The 19,141-nt window shown below is 45.9% G+C and overlaps 1 protein-coding gene across 5 annotated transcripts in view; it reads right to left on the bottom strand.

Annotated features, from left to right (window-relative positions):
* epha7 (eph receptor A7) overlaps positions 1-19,141 on the bottom strand; it is an 85,248-nt gene that overhangs the window by 64,729 nt on the left and 1,378 nt on the right. For all 5 annotated transcript variants that reach the window (XM_079180768.1, XM_079180770.1, XM_079180771.1 and 2 more), the window contains exons 2-3: positions 18,612-18,676; positions 17,408-18,077 (exon numbers count right to left, since the gene is read on the bottom strand). In XM_079180768.1, coding sequence (XP_079036894.1) covers positions 17,408-18,077; positions 18,612-18,676 — 735 coding nt within the window. The remainder of the gene's footprint in view (positions 1-17,407; positions 18,078-18,611; positions 18,677-19,141) is intronic.

Below are 19,141 nucleotides of genomic sequence, written 5' to 3'. Positions count from 1 at the left end.
TAAAGTAGGATTATGACCAAGATATGTGCTAACTAAGCGGTCAGTAATGGGTTAATACAGCCATGCTGGTATGTTAAAATAACCCAAAACTAAATAGATATCTGGAATTCTCACAGTTTCTATTTAGTAAACCCGGGCTAAGCCGGGTTCACACGGCTGTATATTCACAGCTGTACGTCTCCAGGTGATATTTAATTCAGTCCTGTGCAAACACAGCCTGAAAGAGTCGTCACTTCACACCTGAACACCCATGATGAAGAGAAGAGGGCATGACAGAACAAACCACTTTGTTCACATCTTGAAGCAGTCGGAATTTCCGTCTCAACCTGCACCCCCCCACCCCACCCCACCCCACCCCACCCCCCGGGCCTTCATCAAGCAGACTGAGAAACATGGAGCAAAAACAAACAGAAAGAAAAGGCATCGCAAATCTCTCTGGTTGAGGCATTCTCGAGGTAAATAACGAGGCTGATGAATCCTCAGGTCAGCGGAGGGGTCCGACTTGTTTATGACAAGCCCTATCTCTGAGAGGAAACATTCTTCTGAGGAGCGTTAACACATCGAGCACGAGCAGGGGTGGATCATTTCAACATTTTTTTTAACTTCGACCGAGACGGTAAACAAGACTGACATGAGTAATCAAGGAGGACTCATCGCTGTGGTGAGATAGTCATTTCGCTGCAAACCCTTGTCTACTACAAAATTGACACTCCCATACCGCTAAACCGCAATTACGCTATCCTCCAGATTATGGTTGCAGTTTGAAACACATACCAAACTACTTGGTTAGGTTTTGTAAAACATCATGGATCTGCTTATCTTGCTTGTTAAGTCATTTAAGTCACAGACGTAAATTAAAACGAGTCAACATTGATCTGTTGGTACACAAACAGTGGCCTCCTGGGTGAAAGTCCTGTGTTTGTTTCTTTTTGACGCATCACAAATCTGGATGGATAAATCAAACAAAAAGGTAATCCGGGACAAAACATGTTTCCCTCAAAGCAGAGTTGGCGATACAGTTTCATCGCCTGGGAAAACGTAACTTTCAGGAGACTTTTTCAGGCTGGTCACAATTACACACTTACACCCAAATTGTTCACCCACCCACAGTTTCTCTTGAGTTACAAATGATTCCCATGACAGCGAGCGAACGACAAAGATGGAATTGAAACGGCGAGAAAAACACTGACTCGTAGAAACTTGCATGTATTTGCGAGAAGTAAAACGTCTATTCTGGGTCTGGCTATTTTAGCCTCGGAGTCGAACTAATCCTCAGTGACCGGCTGTGTGTGCAAAACGGAGCTCAGCCTGGCGAGAGAAAGAAAAAAAAGAAAGAAAAAAAGAAAAAGAGGCTGCAATCCAGGCCACATGATTTCTTCAACAATCTGCAAGAAATCTATACTTCTGTGAATAGCTCTGCATACAAACTATCAAATTATACCCAAAATGCATTTTTCATGAGCCGCAGGGGGAAATGAGTAAAGGTTGTCATACCCGGGTACCACCTCCTCCCCCCACATTACAGATCTGGGTTCTGCTATTTCTTCAATTCCTTTTTTTTTTCCCCCCGAGGGAAATATATCGACCAACGCCTCCTGTGACAGGTTCCGGAATAAGAGGGATAAAGGGATCTGATTTTTGTTCTTGTCGTACCACTTCCAGTGCGGCGTGAAGAGGAGGCCGGGGCTCAGGGTATCCCCGTTTCAGCTACATGAAAGCCCTGTCATTCTCCATTTATCGCACTGCCACGGCCTCGTGGAACAAGACCTTTTTCTTTTCTTTTTTTCCCCCTTTCAAGACGTGATTTTATCTCTAATCTTTCTTTACCTTTTTTCCTGAGCCGGTAATTGAAAACAGAGCTGTGAGGAGGCTCTGCGAGCGAGCGAGCGGGTCTCTCGAATGCTGACCGGGGCGAAACGCGCACACAGAGTGCTTACTCGTCACATTGAGCCGCTTTTTGCCGCATGTTTCCCGTCTGATGAGCGATGGCATCTTGACGGGCGGCGAGGAAAACCGCGTATCTGATGCGCAGTGTAAACACCCCACACACACACACTCCCCCGCGGATGTTGATGATGACACTGGAGGGCTATTCCCCGCAGGTTAAAGAACGGCATGCTGGGGCTGTTTAAACATTCTGATAAGCCGGCGTGTCTGTTTGCCGTTGGGTTTCTGAGAGCTCATCTACTGGGTGGCCGCTGTGCTATCTCTCAACGCGACCACCACCACTCCGGCGGACAAGAGCGTCCAAAAACTGAAGTTACCGCGCACTGATCAATACCAGTGCAGCTTTTCCCCAAATCTAACATCTGTACAAACATCATACATCTGCATTAAAACGAATAAATCAATGAATCATTCGTCAACTGTGGAACAGCAGAGTTTTTCCACAGTGTTCTTTGTTTTAACTCCAGCTGCTAAAGGCTTTTGTTAGTAGTATGTAGTTCTTTTTGTCTCCTTTTATCAAACATGTTTTTGTTACATGTTCAACAGTTTTTGACATTCGAGGTTTCAAAACATGTGTCGGAAATGTCAAAATCTTGTTCTAGAAACAAACTGTACGGCGTCAACCTTGAAGTTTTTAAATTATTGGGTAACTTTGGTATTTTTCAACCTATTATCTCATGTTCAGGTGTTCATAGAGCAGCTAACGGGGACAAATGTTTTGAAACTTGTCCAGCATTGAGGGTGAACACAGCAGACAAAAGACGTTCGGCAATGTCATCGCTCGGGGCAACTGTCGGGGCGCCGTCAATGCACGTCCAATAAAAGTGCTTGGTTTTGCCACGATCAAGCCCAAAAAATGTTGTATTCCTCTGTCGGGTCCTTTCCATAATGTTGCTAGGCACTTCTAATAACAAGCCTATGTCAAAATACCTAAATTGACCTTTTAAGGTTTAATCAAGGTCATGGACCAGGTACAGAAACATCACTCTCACACCAAGAGATGCTTCTTACCACATTTAGCTCGAAGCCCAGGAGCTAAATGTGCAGACACAAATGTTCGCTGAATATAAATGCCATTTTCAACAGTTTAACAGTAGAGGCCAAATACCACCTTTCGTATCAAAATGAATTTCTGCAAAAGTTAATGCGGGAAGTGGCAGTAGCTTAGCTTTATACACCGTCGGCTCTCCGCAGCACGTTGACAGAAACGAACAGGAAACGATTTAATGTGACCAATACCGTTATCGGCACACGAGCTAATGTAACTTTAGGCTTGTTTACAAACCTCTATGATTGTGTTTTCTTGCCCCGTAAGACTTCACTGTTGCCTTGTTCACCAATCCAAGTAATTACTTTGAGATAAGCGCCGCATAACTGACAGAAACGATGGCCCAAAACTACAAAAATAAGAGCCCCGTTCTAATAAACCGGACTTGCCCTTTTAACTCCCACTAAACACGGTTCATTGTCCACGCTTTTCTCTTAATGTTTCCCAGCACATGTGTTTATCAGCGCGTCCGACTGGGTTTTGGCACCCGGAAATGTTTACAGACGCAGCAAGGCGTCAAATGAGGCCTCAAAAAAAAAATCGAATGCCTGTATGACAGGGAGGGGGGGGGGGGGGGGGGGGCAACAACTAAGTGCTTCTGCAGCTCTCCCCACCGCTGGCAGGGCATTGAGTGACAAGTACAAACACAGCCATCCCCGGCCCGGCATTCCAGTCCCAGCAGCTCACGCTGACTCTCTGCCGGCGACTCTCTCCCGTTCCTGGCACAACACCCTCAGCCTGAGATGGGACGATGATGGCGAGTGAGAGGTTCCTTTTTGTCGACCGTCCCCTCAGCGACGCTCTCATTCTGAGCGGGGAATATCCACCAAGCGATCACACGGAGCAGTGTTTTTTTTGTTTTTTTTAAAAACCTGACCAAAATGACTGACACCTTAATGGCAAACGCTGACGCACAAACATGTTGAAACGCTGCACAAAAAAACTACTTGCGCTGACTTTGACGGGAAGGCTTAACAGTCCAACGTGTAATTACATTTGTAAGAATGAAGTGTACAAGAGTGACTCCTTGGGGGGGAAAAAAAGATGGGGGCCCATTTACGCAAGTCTGGTCCTCTTCTGGCACAGATAAAGGCAGACTAATGGCTTGTGCTCGTTGACACTGGCCCTTTAACATAAAAAAAAAAAAGAGCTCAGCGGCAGACACAACAGTCGGTTTATTTACGACACTGAGAAATTAGTCAGTCCTCCTCGGAGAAGCTTGGGTTGAGGTTTTTGCAGAGAGGGGAAAAAAAAAGAAGTCTTACATTCTAGCCAGCTCCTCGGCAGGCTACGGAGCCCAGCATCTGTAATTTCCCTTCCAGCGGTCAAGCACTTTGATTCAGTGAGGTGTGGGGGAGGGGGAGGGGGAGGGGGGGGGGGGGGTTACAAGCTGCAGTCAGCAATTTTATACGGAGGGAGGAAGACGAGTCGGGGAATAGGAAGAGGTCTTAGGGAGTAGCGGGACAAACATAATCAAACGCTCCTGTGACTTTGGTGTCTCAATCACGGCGTGCGCGCGCACTCACACACACACACACTCACACTCACACTCTTACTGGCCCAGAGAATAAAACAAAGTCTCCTTATCTTTTGCAGACAAACACACACACACACACACACACACAAAAAAAAGAAGACAAAAAAATTCTGTTTCTCTAAGATCTTGGTTTATTTCTCTCCCTCTCTCTGAGCTGAGCTTCTTAACATTCTTGAATTGCATCCAGTTTCTCACACGCTTTGGCAGTGTCATGACACTCTGGGGTGAGGGACAGAGAGAGGGAGGAGGGGAGGGGAGGGATGGGGCAATGACTTACTGTGTATGCGACAGCCTGACATATCCCTCCCTGGCCAAAGTAGAAAATAATTATTCCCCTTGTCTGGGAGGTGGTGGTTTGTTTTTCAGCTAATCTAGTGCCTTGGCTGACAGACTGGATCCCAAAATGTGCCCCATTTGTTTTCTGAGTAGCTTTTCCAGCTTTCTATGTATTTGCCGGCGCTGGTTAGTGAAGTCAAATGCGGAGAACAAACACTATGATCAAGAATCAGACCCTCTAAAGTATCGAATCTGACCAAACCAGATCCAGAATTTGCTCTCCCGATGCTTACCGAGCGTTCTCGCTTCGGTTTGTGCTACACTGGACGTGTTCACAGGGTTGCGTGTGATGTGGTCGTATATATATATATATTTTTGGGACTGTATGCGGACGTCTTCAGAAGAAGCGGACCCCTCGGGTTAAGCAAAAGTATCAAAAAAAAGTGTTGCATGAGTGTGGGCATCTAGAAACTGAGCTTCCTCGCTCACTTCCGACCCACAAATCCAATCAAGGTCGCAACCCGTACTACGACTGAGCGTGGAGAACTCTATCTGGTCCGGACGGGGCAGCTGGGATATTGAGTTTCTCTCCCCCCCATCTGTCTCAATATTTCTGTGGGACGGCGCTGCAGTGTGGGAAATGTGGGAGATTCCCTTTTGATTTTTAACAGACTGCCAGAGCCGGAGTGCGAATGACTAGCGTGGGCCCTTCCGTCTCCACGGCCCTAGCATGATGAGTCCTGTCAGGCCTCCCCCCCCTCCCATCCCGTCCGGCCTGATTATGTGTTAAATCCGCCTATGTGTCGGGGATGGATGTGGAAAGAATGCACCACGGAAAGGGGGAGCCGCGGAGACCCGGGGAGGGCGGCCTGGAGATAGCGCCCCATTAGAGTGATAAAAGAGGCGGAGGGAGGAGAGCGGCCGACAGGACCGACATGCAGTTCCCCCGCCGCTGATGAATGCCAGGTGGGGCGGGTCAAGCGTGATAAAGGAAACAGTTTATTTTCTTATTTAAAAAAAAAAAGCGCTCATAGCCGCTAGGATGGGGAAACGTCTTTATAAATATCAACTCTAACTCTAACGCCCGGTACGATCAGGAGCCCGTCGCCTGTGGTTTATAAAAGTATGTTTCCACCCGGTGTCTTTTCCTTTTTGTCTGTGTGATTCAGACATCCAATGCTGAGCTGGCCCTTTTCGCATACCTCTGATCGAGTCTGTGTATTCTCTGAAATGTTCCCATATCTGAAAAATCCAGCATTTTTCGGGCTGCATCTGAGTTATTTCCCGACACTGGTATCGGGACATATATGGTTAATGGTGGGAAGGGAGCTCATGTTCGTGCTCCTTAGCAGGGCGACCTGCCCCACGCTCAAATGTTAAATGTTGCATAAACCAGGCGGCAAACTCCGGTTTGATTGACAGGTCAATACCCGCTACCAGAGCCGTATACGGTGCCTGTATGTCACTCGCCCGCAGTCCGAATATGGTCGCATCCATTCACTGCTTACAAAAAGCCAAGATGGCGACCGCCGTAATCCAAGATGGCTACGGCCAAAAAACGCCCAACTCGAGGCTTCAAAACAATGGGTGATGTCATGGTGACCGCTTCCACTTCTTATATACGTCTATGGTCCAAACAGCCAGATGAGACACGTCGAAGTCTTTTGAAATGACAAGTACTTCAATGGCGGGTTGTTGTTTTTTTTGCCGCCACAAAAGAAATGCTTGCAACATGTGGAAAAACAGGCGTTCTCTCCCGAAAACTCACTGTTACGCTGCGATCTATTGTTAATGCTGTCATAAGCGCTCTCTGTCAGCTATTTCAAAATACCCCGTGTCCTGCTGAATGTTCAGACAACCATGAAATGCTGTTTAAAAAAAAAAAAAAAAAACTCCTGCTTCATGTATTTTCCCGTTTTTTTACTTCCAGGGCATGCAATTAGAGACCATGACCGTGCGTTGCGACTATAGAGAGGGATGTCAATAGCTCAACGCAGAGCTTATTCCTTATGCATTAATGCAGCCCGGGGCCCGTGTGTGTGTGTCTGTGTGTGTGTGTTGCTCTGATTAGATGTGACTTATGTTCTTTGCCTCCCAATAAATGGTAGGCCTGGGTGTGGACATTCATCAGGCTTTGTTTACTGGCATTTTATGCATGCTGAACTATGGCTGCATCTCTTTTTTATGGACTGAGGCCTGTGGTGTTTTCCCCTACGATGTAAGAGGCAGTACATCTTGTGAGTAATTTCAGGGCAACACAGGCAGGCAGACCTGGGAAAGAAAGAAAGAAAAAAAAAAAAAACACAACGACTCCTAGCCGAGTGTATTTCTCCGACTTGAAAAAGCCAAAGGACAGCTCAATTGATCTTGTCTAGCGGGTGATGTGTGGACTTTTGCAGCTGCAAAGGTTTTGGAGAAATCAAGTGCACCTGGAAGGAAGACGTGTGCTATTGAGTGAGCTTGCCGCAGTGCTGTCTGACATTTTTGTTTGAACGCAGTTTAGACGACGCAAAGCTACAGAGTATTCTAATATCACGCTTAAGACTTCTTGAGGGTTTTTTCTTTAGAACTTGTCCTATTCAAACATTGTCTTTAAGTCTGATCACAGGAGCAGCAGGTGAATTTTTTTTTTTTTTTCCCCGTGTCCTCCGAGCACCGTTGCAGTGCTCCAAATCGCAAAGAAAGAAAGAAAGAAAGAGACGCTTAGCAGCTGGATTTTTTTTAAGTGCCGGCAGACATGCTAATCTCCCGCCTCAAACAATGAGAAAGAAAGGAATCGAGGCTTTCACAAACCCCCCTTCCAAAAACAAGTTAATTTCAAACAAGCAAAGCGTCCCAAGGGGGCATCGCAGGAAGAAGGAGAAACCTCGGACACGGCGACCAAAAAAAAGGGCCCAAAAAAGTTAGTTGTAGCGGTTAAGTAACCTGATGTCAAAGTGTGCTGGATCCTCCCTCCGCCCCGCGCATACTTGGAATGACTCTGTCTGGCTGCCGCTACACTCCACACATGCAGACAACCGGCCCATTCATCCGAGGTACCTGTGCTTAGCGGGAGATAAGTAGCTTTCCATGAGAAACAAAGGGAGAAGATTAGCATTCCGTTAGACTGTGTTGGAGGGCATGCAGCTTTGCCCCTCCGAGCAGGGAACACCGAAGGAAGCGCCTGCTCGGTTGTTCGCGGCGAAGATCAAAGCCAGACACTTGATTAAGTTGCGCTCAAAGATTGGAGTTAACGCTCCTGCTGTGGTGTAAAGTACTGCTGCAGACTCAAAAACAAGAGTTTAACCCTGAATTAAATGGCAACACTTTATCAGGTACAAGTCACTTTTATTCATGTGGAATCTGTTTTTTGTTTCCGAATACCGTCACAGTGGAACAAGATACTACGAGGAGTGATCCAGTGTTTTCTCATTGACCTTAGTGGTATTTTAAGGTCTTTGACTCCATGTCAATGCAAGTGGAGGTAGAGTCCCGAAGAAAAGCTGCTTCTTTTGTTGGATTATCCAGAAAACCAAGAAGAATGTTTCTGGAGAGAGGCGGTGCTATCGATGTCATTCAAATATACGCTTTTAACACTACAAATGGTGTTCATTCATCTCAATTGTGTTGGTCTGGAGGCAGACACCTTACCTACCTAAAAGATAAGATATTGTTACTGGGGTGAAGCGACCCAATAAAGAATAAGGCTGGTGATAATCTAGCTGTTTCTTCCATGGGATTTGATGTCTTCTATTTTGAGGCAATCCCTCATACACCTCGCTGCTGCTGTAAATACTCACGAGAGCAACAAATGTGTATCAGTCCGCAGCTGACAATACTCCCTAACAAAACTCAGAAACATACATTTTCAGAAATTAAAATGTGTATATCTATTTTTTGTTGACATCCTAGTAGTCCCACTAGGCGTCACAGACGTAGGAACATCATAAAGCATTGAGAGACACATGGTCTTTCCATGTGATTTGTTGCCATTTTCAGTTTGAGGCTCAATATAAGACCATCAAGCAACGCCATCTATGAAGGTTTTGAGTGAAATATAAAGGTGGAAGTAACACGATCTCACACAACACAGCTGCTTCTGCTGCGTTAGAGCCTCTGCTGACAGCAATTCAAGTTGCAAACAACAAACTTGAACACCTGTTTCCTCTCTTTCGGCTCTCCCGCTGATTTACTGCACGGATTTGGAGGTGGACAACGAAGGGCATTTTAAGATTAAACCCGTTACATCTGTGAATTTACGGCCTCCTACTTCGCCGGAGCGGGAGCTGCATATAGAGTCTGCTAAGAGGACTCTGCCTCTTTGAGCTATCACGCGGAGTGAGCTTTTTGAAATGGATTCTCAGTGACGGGGAAAATGTCCCGACCTAATTGCCTTTTGTTTAGTTCATTTAACTCACATTGAAACACGAGAGGGGGGGGCCTTAAGGCCCGGACTTGCGGCTACCTTTGCTGGATGAGGTGGTCAGCTCTAAAAAAAAAAAAAGCCTTGCTAAAAGATGGGGAGGACTCTGCTCTTCATCCCCTGAATGCAGAGGTTCCAAAGGTCTGACCGATCCAAAGCCCCCCGCGGCCCAAGCGAAATAGTCACTGAAAATGTCCCCGGTCAGCAACTGAGCATTATCTCTGAATTGTGCCAATGCCTACCAACCCACACTGACCCACCCCCCGCCCATCCCCCCTCCCCCTCTGGTGACAGAAAGGAATGGAACAATGTTGAACTAGCTGCTCATCACTGCTGTGGTCAGGCCTCCCCTGATACACAAAGATGGGCTCGGCCTCAGATGCCCACGAGTGCTTGTGCAGATCTGGACTATTGTCAAAGGGTCAGTTCATCCAAATTAATATATATATATATATATATATATTTACCCCTAGGCAGTATCATGTTAAGCAGATATTCAAGATAGGTAGACAGAAAATATGTATTTCATTACGCTTTGGGAACTTTGTTGCTTTATTCTGACATTTTGTAGACCAAACAATGAATCAAATGTTCTAGAAAATCAATGGCCATTCATTACATGATTAGTTACATGATTTACTATCCCACTGTGGTTATGCAAAAATTGGATGCCTCCTGTTTTGCCGAGTCATTTGAGCACAAATAGAAACAGCAGAAGTCCCTGCAAACAGAGCTATCCCCGCAGTACATTTTAAGCCCTGCTTCCTCTGCTCTTGATGTAGGTGGGAAAAAAGTGCAAAGTTACGTAATAAGTTATCGATTCTCCTCTTGAAGGAAGATTGAGGTACACAGCCGGGGGCTCTGAAGCCTCCCGGAGGAGCCGCTCCACCGACAACCGGGGGCCCTTTCCCCGCTGCCTCTCCAAGGTGGCCGGACCCCCGGCCACATATCACTTTCACCCTCATGCAACAGGGACGCAACACGGAACGCCGACGACATCGTCTTCTGACATGGAGTTCGCCTGTCTGATCGCATCCCTCTCGAGCAGTCAGCGGGCAGGCAATTACAAAAAACAGACATCTGTGCCACAGTTTTGCTAGCTTAAAAAAAATAAAAAAAGGGCAAAAGCTTAGAATTGCAAGGGGTATTGAGGCGTGGATCGATGGAGATGTCTGAACCTGTTAGTGCAAGTGGAGATGAGGGCCGGCGCACCGCGGGGAGGGCTCTTTTGTCATGCAGGGAGAGAGGGAAGGGGGGGGGGGGGGGGGCCCGGGAGGTGACTCCTCTGGCGATCAGGGGTCAACTGCTGCGATCATCCATCTTCCGTCTTGACAGTGTCCTGTCAGCCGAGGCGCTCATGTTACTAAACACAACGGGCAGGCCTCCATTGTGGCGCTGCGCTGGTCTGCAGCCATGTGTAAATGAAGTTAATATTCACTGACCTCATGCATTGGCCACATGCGGACCCCCGTGTCACCTTGGAAATAACACTATCTGACGAAAAGTCACCGGGGTCTCGGACAAAGTCTCTCACCAGCAGCATAGCTGACCATGTGCCCTTTGTTTGCGTGAGAATGAGGACTGTTTGCTTGGATTCTGTCTATTCACGGGATGGAGCGTAGGACCTCAAATTTGGACTGGCAGGTCAGATTCCAAGACCTGGATACTGATTAGTCATCACTCCTCTGTTTTTTTGACTGACTTCAAATTGCAGATGGCGCAATTTGCCCCTAAAAGCAACCGCAGCTTTTCCTTTCAGAGAAATAACGAAGTCAAACCAGAACGACACGCCATGCACATACTCCAGGAATCAGCATGAAATACTCTACCTAGAGATAATAGCATCTCTGATTTGCATTGAGGGTAACCGTCAATAAATCAGCTTAGGAATCTCAGTAGAAATGCGCTCTTTCTTGTGTTAGATCTTGCAACAAAATCATTGAATTTAGACTTTTCCATATACCATATACCAAACAATTTCCAATTGTGTAAAACTTTGATTTGACTAGAACATGTTCCTATTTACCAGGTCAAGTAAAGCACCACTGACATGCCAACTGTTGCTGTTTCTATGTAGACTACAGTCGTCTGAAAATAACAACATATGGCATGCCTGGCTACATAGTAACTATGAAATGAGTAGGCCAGTCAGGATAATTACGTCGACTTATGGTACAATATATATGGAAATGACCTCGATTATTTTAAAGTTATCGACTTATAGTGCGATATATCGACATGACATGATAGTTTTTACGGTATCGACTTATCATACGATGTATAGACACGACCTGGATCATTTTTATGTTATTCGACTTCTTGTACAATATACAGACATGACCTCGAACGTTTTCACGTTATCGACTGATTGTACGATACATGTACATGGCCGCGATTATTTATATGTTAGTGTCTTATCGTACGATATGCGGGCATGACCTTAATCATTTTTGCTGACCTCGATATTGCGCGTTGTGTTTACATGCGTTTGTTTACATAAGACGCCAACATTTAAGACAAGATGTCAGAATTTAATTATATAATTACAGCACAAGAGTTAAGAGTAACAAACCAAAAGGTTTGTTGTATCTGGAAAATATGCCCACTGAGACTTGTTTTTGATGCTCCTAATAGTGTTTCTAGTGGAAACCAGTTGGAGCAAATAATTAGTCATGACAGGTCTTTTGTTTTCCTGCCATTGTTTGAGCATACGACTTGGTGCAGTTCATGTGAATGTAACTTTGAGACAAATATTGACCCAGCCAAACGACTTTGTGAATGAGCCCTCGCGGTGAAAGTTTCTTCTTTTTCGCTTCTAAAATGAGCCATTTGTATTTAATTTGACATGTTGACAGGGAGGCCGGATCCCACAGAAAGCACTGCTGGCACCAGCTCAAGCGAGTGTATCCCGGGAAACAACTACTTCTTGCCTTTACCTCTCATTTGGATGTACGTTTTATAAAAAAAAAAGAAAAAAAAAAAAAAAAAAAAGGGACACTGGATGTGGAAGTAAAATAAATATTGTTTTATTACAGTTCGCCAAATCAGGTTTCTCTTCATCCTCTGAGGGATTAACTGTGGTTTAATTTCTACTAATGAGAAGCATTAGAGTAGTGCACAGGAAAACAGAAGTATCATGAAGACAAGTCTACATTCTGTTCTCTGTAAAGCAACTTCAGCTAAAATGTAACAACCTTTTCATCGGCCTTTTTTCTTTTTTGGGGTAATTTGAACAACCGTTGTTCCCCTTGCTGCAGAAACTTGCTTTGAAATCACTATTTCTTTGTCCTGTCCTCAGCATATAGAGCACTGAGACCTTTTTTTCTGGGGCAATGTAGAAAATCAGTACTATGATAAAGACAACTTTTAGGACAGTTGGTGCAGCAAGAAAGTGACTGCGTAGGAGTGATCACAGAATACAAACAAACAAACAAACTGATAGGGCTGTCACAATTATACGATTTTCACTGCGTGATTATCGAGGCCAAACAAATTAACGATAACGATGTCGTCACGGTATCTGTAGAAAAAATCGTTCAAGTCCATCTTTAACTTTTGTTCCGAGTTGTGTCTCTTTTTTTGGAAAACTAATTACATGTGTAAGTGATTTGAGTTGCTGAATTATTTACATGATATTATCACCTGTATTACTAACATGTTACCAATATCTCATGTCTAAATGGCCCGATCATCATACACTATGCTTATATGTAATCCATAAAGGAAAATGATTGACCCTAATAATCCTGAAAAGCCAACTTAAACTCATATATAGATGTATTTAGAGCATAAAACAATTATTTGAATAATCTGATATTTTCTAAGCAAAAACGGCATTAAAAAACTCCCCTTGTTCCAACTTTTTTAAATGCGAAAACCTTTTGTAGTTCTTGCATAGATTTTGTGGGGGATTATGGGAATTTGTAATTGGCCTTTTTTTTTACTATTTGTTAAACCAAACAACAATTTATGAATTCATCAAGACAATGGCTAATAGACTAATCAACAATGAAAATAATGCTTAGAGAAAAAGTTAATGGTGTTTTTCTTTTAATTAAGTCTGTGAAATGTCAGAAAATAAGATTCAAATGTCTTTTTTTGTCTGACCAACGATGTTATAAAACATCCTCACAATACTTAGAATTCTGTTATTTTACGTGTTACGTGACTTGAATGATTAAATCTGAACAATCCTCCGAATCACACGTCATAAAGTTCCCTCCAAAGTGATCCATTTTAGGACACCGCCAACTGTATTGGTGGGAACATCTCGAGCAGAGAATAGCACATCTGTGTGCCTGACTGCTACCTGCCAGGCCAAAGACAACAAGGAGGTAAAAGCCCTGGGCTGTGGAAGAATGCTACCATTCACAGGACCAGACACTGGCAGTGACAGGACGAGTTTCCATCCATCACCGATTTATTTCAATCTTGAGTGATTTAGGTCCATTTGGGTCTCTTGCGGATTCGACGCACACCTGTCATTTGCATAATTAAGCTCTGGAGCGGTTGTAAAAGACAGCCATTTGGTGTATTAAATTCACACCTTATCAATCAGGGGAGCGCCAAGATGCATGAGGACCTCCTGTCTCTTGGCTTCCTGGCTTCATTTGAAATGCAAAATGCAGTTTTTTTCCTCCAGGCCAGGAGCTGGGACTTGCCGCCTGGTGGCTTCCGTACCCGTTAGCTGCCGTGGTCAGACCCTTGACAGCTCAGCCCCCCCTCCCCCCCACCGTCCTGTCCCTCGGGGGCTCAAATCATCAATCAGGCTCCAACTAACTTCTGTCCAACTCCCTGACAGTCAAGATGGATGGTGCCAGCGTCTACAGGATGCTGTATCCTCTCATTAATTCTCTTGTTAGCATGCGCCGATAGCAGAACGATAGAGCCTTGTTTTATCTGTTTTTTCCACCAGATATAGGCCTCTCCCCTTTCTACGGTCGAGGGTCAACAGTTAATCATTTCCCAAGCCACTGGTTACTTAGTGCCACAATGATGTGATGTGTCAAAATCGGACAACATACATTCCCGGGATTGAGCGGGAACAAAGACGCCAATGTCCCCCCACAAGGGCCCTCTCTCTGTCCCGAACGACTCCGTGGCTCCACGGCCGCCAGTGGCCAGCGCTGAACAAGACCAGCGGATGAATGGGGGCTATTTTCCACAACACGCACTGCTTCGCAAAATGAAGAACCCGCGGCAGGCTGCGGGGACACTTCAACTGGCCGTTTTCAACACCCATTACACTGAGACCAGTGAACGCAGCAGGCGGGGGGAAAGAAGAGTGACATTTACTGCCAAAGACTTGCCACACAAAGAGTTAAAGAGAGGCGGCGGAGGAGGGGGGGGGGCACAGGGGCGACAGACAAGGGGTCCCTCATCGCTGACGGTGATGAATGAGTGGATCACAACACGTTTTCGGAGGAGGCCTTTCGCATCCAGGAGGAGGGGGGCGCTGCTCAAATGACATGACTGACAGCTCAACTTGCCTCGCTCCACCTGCACCCGCCCCCCCGGCGGCATGTGTTTTTTTTACTGCAGCGGCCATGTTGTAATCATAGCACACGGCCGATACCCGAGTAAGGGGACCGTCATAAGGCGTCAGCACGCCTCAGAGCAAGTGCCAGTCGTGTCATTCTGAGGCTAGGCCCGTCACGGTAACTCGGCTTAGTCGGACGATATATCGTCCCAGAATGAATTGCGATACATGTTATAAGACAATTTTCCGCCGCTGTTCTAATCCTGATATAACATGACAACAATGCAAGTAAACCCTTTGAAAGAGTAACGGAACTTTCGTTCTTAAGAATAGTCAGATATTGGAAGTGGAATGTGAAAAATGAAATATCCTTGATAAGTAAAACAAATCAAATGAAGCTGCACAACCGGCCCAATAATTGAAAGAGTCTTTGTACTTTAGCACGGGGCTCTATAACATTCTTTACTTAACAGACAATACCCTGCCAATCAGTTTCTTAGTGGTAAGAATAATTGTTAACACAAGGTGCAAAATATCAATGTATTAGATATAGATACCAGCAACAACACTCTAACATTTGGCTCAGACCAAAACTCGACGATTACGTCAAAAGTGTGAAGCTCATGTCCACATATTGTGATAAGTCCATGCAGTCATTATTGCGACGGCACTATCAACGGAATCTGAAACCCTCACAACTTTCTAAAGTTGTGATTTGGGAGTCCGATAATATAAATGGGATTCCATTAGGGCATGTAGATCAAATCTACAGAAAAACATGTTTTAACAGTTAAACGAAAATGCGCTACAGCACTGAGCCCTAAAACCTCAGTGTCCCGTCCCCCCCCATGATAGAATCGAGGGCTTGGCAATAACTTTCTAAAGCTCCCTTTTTTAATCACACACTATCTGTACAAACAAGTTCACAAGTGTGCACAGTTACCTTTTGGACTAGTCATCATCGCTTGCTCGAAGCACACTGAAAAGCTTTTTATACTAAAGGTGCGGCATCACCCTGAGGCACCATTATATAAAGATGTGCTTTTGCTCCGCTAAGACAAGTTGGGTCCGAGGGTCCAAATGTCAGGCTTTCACATTTTTTAACGGTCACGGTCACTTGGACTTCCAGCTCTGCCGTTTCGCCCGACAGCAACACATTGAATGGCTTTTTTAGATTGTGCTCGGGGAAACTACCGAATGGACGATTTAACGTCAGCGGAGCCGCTGGAAGAAGTGCTGATGGTGCACCGTGATTCTCATTTTATATAGATTAACTACCCCTTAATACAAAAAGGCCTCTCATGCCTCGGCGGAGATAAAGCTCATAAGAGGTGCAGTGTCAAGACTGGAATTTGATCCACATGCAGACTTTAAACAACCCGGGGGCCGGTCCACCGCACTGCTGTCTGTATCTTGGTATTTGTTTAAGTTGACACGCGAGCAGATTGATTAACAGGGAAATGCAACAGTCCACGGTTCGCAGGGCTTTGCATCAATACACGATGAGGAACGGTGGTTAAAATTGCTTTGTAGCCGGAGCTGTTGGTTGTTATGCTCTCGCTCTCTCCCTGTGGAAATAAACAGTGTGCTTTTCTTCCCGCAGAGGTGCACGACTGGATCTTCCGTCCGTGCATATTAAAACGACAAGAACAACAGAGGGAGCTCCTCGCGGAAACCAGCGACAGTCCTGCTAACATCAGAGAGGACTCGAGGCGGACTGCGTTGCTCTAAATTACATGGCCTAATACATTTCATTAACACACCTCCCTCACTAGGGTCCCTAATGGACGTCAGCGTGGCATAAAAGCTCGTCTGCTAGGGACACTCATTTGTTCTTAGACACATTCCATTCAATTATTGCTGGCTGCTGCTCCTCATAAGCTGCTTAGATTGAGGTTGCCCAGGAAAAAAAAAAAAAAAAAAAAAGCTTGGGTGACAGGGCAGGCCACTTAAGTTGTGTGACCTAACTCACCCCTCCCCCTGTTTTTTTAATCCACAGTGATTTTTATCTTTCAAGTCAGGTGCCCGCTGGAAATAATCCTCCCGAGTGACAGAGAGCATGTTATTGTTAATTGTAGCGGCACGATCCGGCACCACAACAAGGCAAGAGGAGCGGGCCGTGGCGAACGGCTGCGTTTTTTGCCCTTCCTGTTAGGCTCCTTCATAAATATCCCCGAGGCCCTAAATGCCACGGCGCGGCCGGCTGTTTGTTTTGCCTCTCTGTCGGGGTCGTTTGGTTCCAGGGGTGGAACGATACGGAAAAGAAACCGGTCGGACTTCCTCTTTAACCTGTGTGATTGTCTTGGTTCCAAGCCAGTGAGGACGACACCGGAGGCGTTGCGGCTGATTGGCTGAACTCGAGCTGTTGCTTAATCCCAGTGTCAACACAATTACGGCCATGAGGAGCCTTGTGATCAATTAGCACTTCCGTTATTACACCGTTTGGCCTCAATATTTTATTCATTTTTACTGCTGTCAAATCGGCTGCTTTAATCCCATTTGCCTACACAACTATTCAGCCAGCGATGGCCAAATTGCCATTCACCTGCTTTGCATAATCAAATCACAAATATTCCCCAGTTTATTGTTTTTTTCCTCTCTTGGCACGCTTGTTGTTGTATGAAATCCAAGGACGCCCCTGACTTATTTCCAAAAGCTAATTCAAGAAAAAACAACAATAATGAGCATATTAAATTACATTTAAAACGGGGTACTCACGTTCACACGAGTCTCCTTTCTGGTGAAATCCAGCCTTGCATATACATTTCCCGATGGGCACGAGCCACTCCCCTTCGGCGCTGCAGTGCATCTTGGGGGAGTTGTCGGCCTCCTCCTCGGCGTCGCTCACGCACGCGCCCTCCACCTCCACCAGCGAGGAGAACTCCGACCCCGTCACGGTGTCCGGGAACGTGGCCAGGTTCTCGATGATGGACCAGCACTTCTTGTAGTAGACCTTGACCGAGACCAGGGCAATGCACGCCCCCACGTCCTGGAAGGCCAGGTAGAAGCCCCGCCTGGACAGGGGCCCGATGATGCGCACCTCCGTGTTCAGCTTCATCTTCCGCTCGCCCAGGTCGCCCTGGGTGAAGCTCTCGTCCGCGGCGATCGTGTCGATCTTCACGTACTGGTTCTCCCGCAGGCTCCGGCCCACCTCCGAATCCGTCTCCTGGTAATACAGGTTGAACGTCTCCTTGCACGTGCCCACCACGCCGGGCAGGCTGTTACAATCCCTCAAGGTGAACTTCAGTTCCACAAAAATTCTCTGGGCAGTGCCCTTGTCTATCCAGTTAGTCCGAAGCCAGTTATTCTGATTGGGCTCCATGACTTGGCACACCTGGTACGTGCGAATGGGCGTGTAGTTCTCGTCCAAGCCGCTGATCTCTTCCCACTGGAAAGCAAGAAGACAAACGTGAATGAGCGCGTCCGTTCGAGGAGATCGCCATGTTGACGTGAAAGACCCTAATGATTGGCAATCGAACTGGGAGACGGCTACTCTGTAATGAATGTGACGAAGGTAGAAGAAATACAGTCATTTCAGACTTTACTGTACACAATAAACTGCCGTATATGAAGGGAGATTCGCTGGGTTTCTTTTAATTGCACAAACATCTCTGACGAATGCTCGTGCTGAAGTTTATCTGCTCATGCTCGCAATACATATTTTAAAAAAAGTTTCCCACAGCCTGCTTTTAATCAGACTAGCAGGTTGGACGTGGGTTGCCCGAGGTCCTTTTGTGCTCTGAATGTCAAAGGCCGGGAGAGCATTCTTTATCTTTTGTTGGGGGGGTGGGGGGGGGTATGTGTGTCCCAATGCCCTCCTCTAAATAATATTATTCACCTCACAGATGTAGGACAACAGAGAGGGGAAACAAATTGATAGATACAAGAGCACCAGTGTGTTGTAGACATTCTGCGGACTTACCCCATTGGGAGGATAGGAGATCCACTCCAGTTCTGTCTGCTGTGCCTTGGAGTCCAGCAGAATCACTAGTGACAGGAAACCGAGAGGCAGGTGGTTAAATCTCACCGGGGACACCGGGACTGCGTATTACTGATAGGCCACACATCGATACCTATAGCGCATATACCCGTGACCTAATTCCTACCAGCAGCAGCTAAAGCTAGAACATTTATTAATATATATATATACACACACACGCACACACACACGCACAGAGAGAGAGATATATGCACTGCAGCAGACAGGTCCTCGTGTCTGCGGAGGGAACTTTCTGGGCGACAAATGAAGACACTGACAGTGCGCATGGAGGGGAAATAAAGAGGCTTAAAAAAAACAGACACGCGCATTAGAACGTGTCGGGAATCAGGCGTAATATTTATGCGCATTTACGCATTTTTTTTTTGTTTTTACGCATCGGTTTATTACAACACACTGCCGGGAGTGGAAGTTGTTGCGTTAAGGTCAAAGCTGCTGCTGCTGCTGCTCTTCAT

This window comes from Pholis gunnellus (assembly GCF_910591455.1).
Source record: "Pholis gunnellus genome assembly, chromosome: 19".
Classification (NCBI taxonomy): Eukaryota; Metazoa; Chordata; class Actinopteri; order Perciformes; family Pholidae; genus Pholis; species Pholis gunnellus.
The sequence above is the reverse complement of the archived record's forward strand: the minus strand, read 5'-3'. Positions and strand labels throughout refer to the sequence as shown.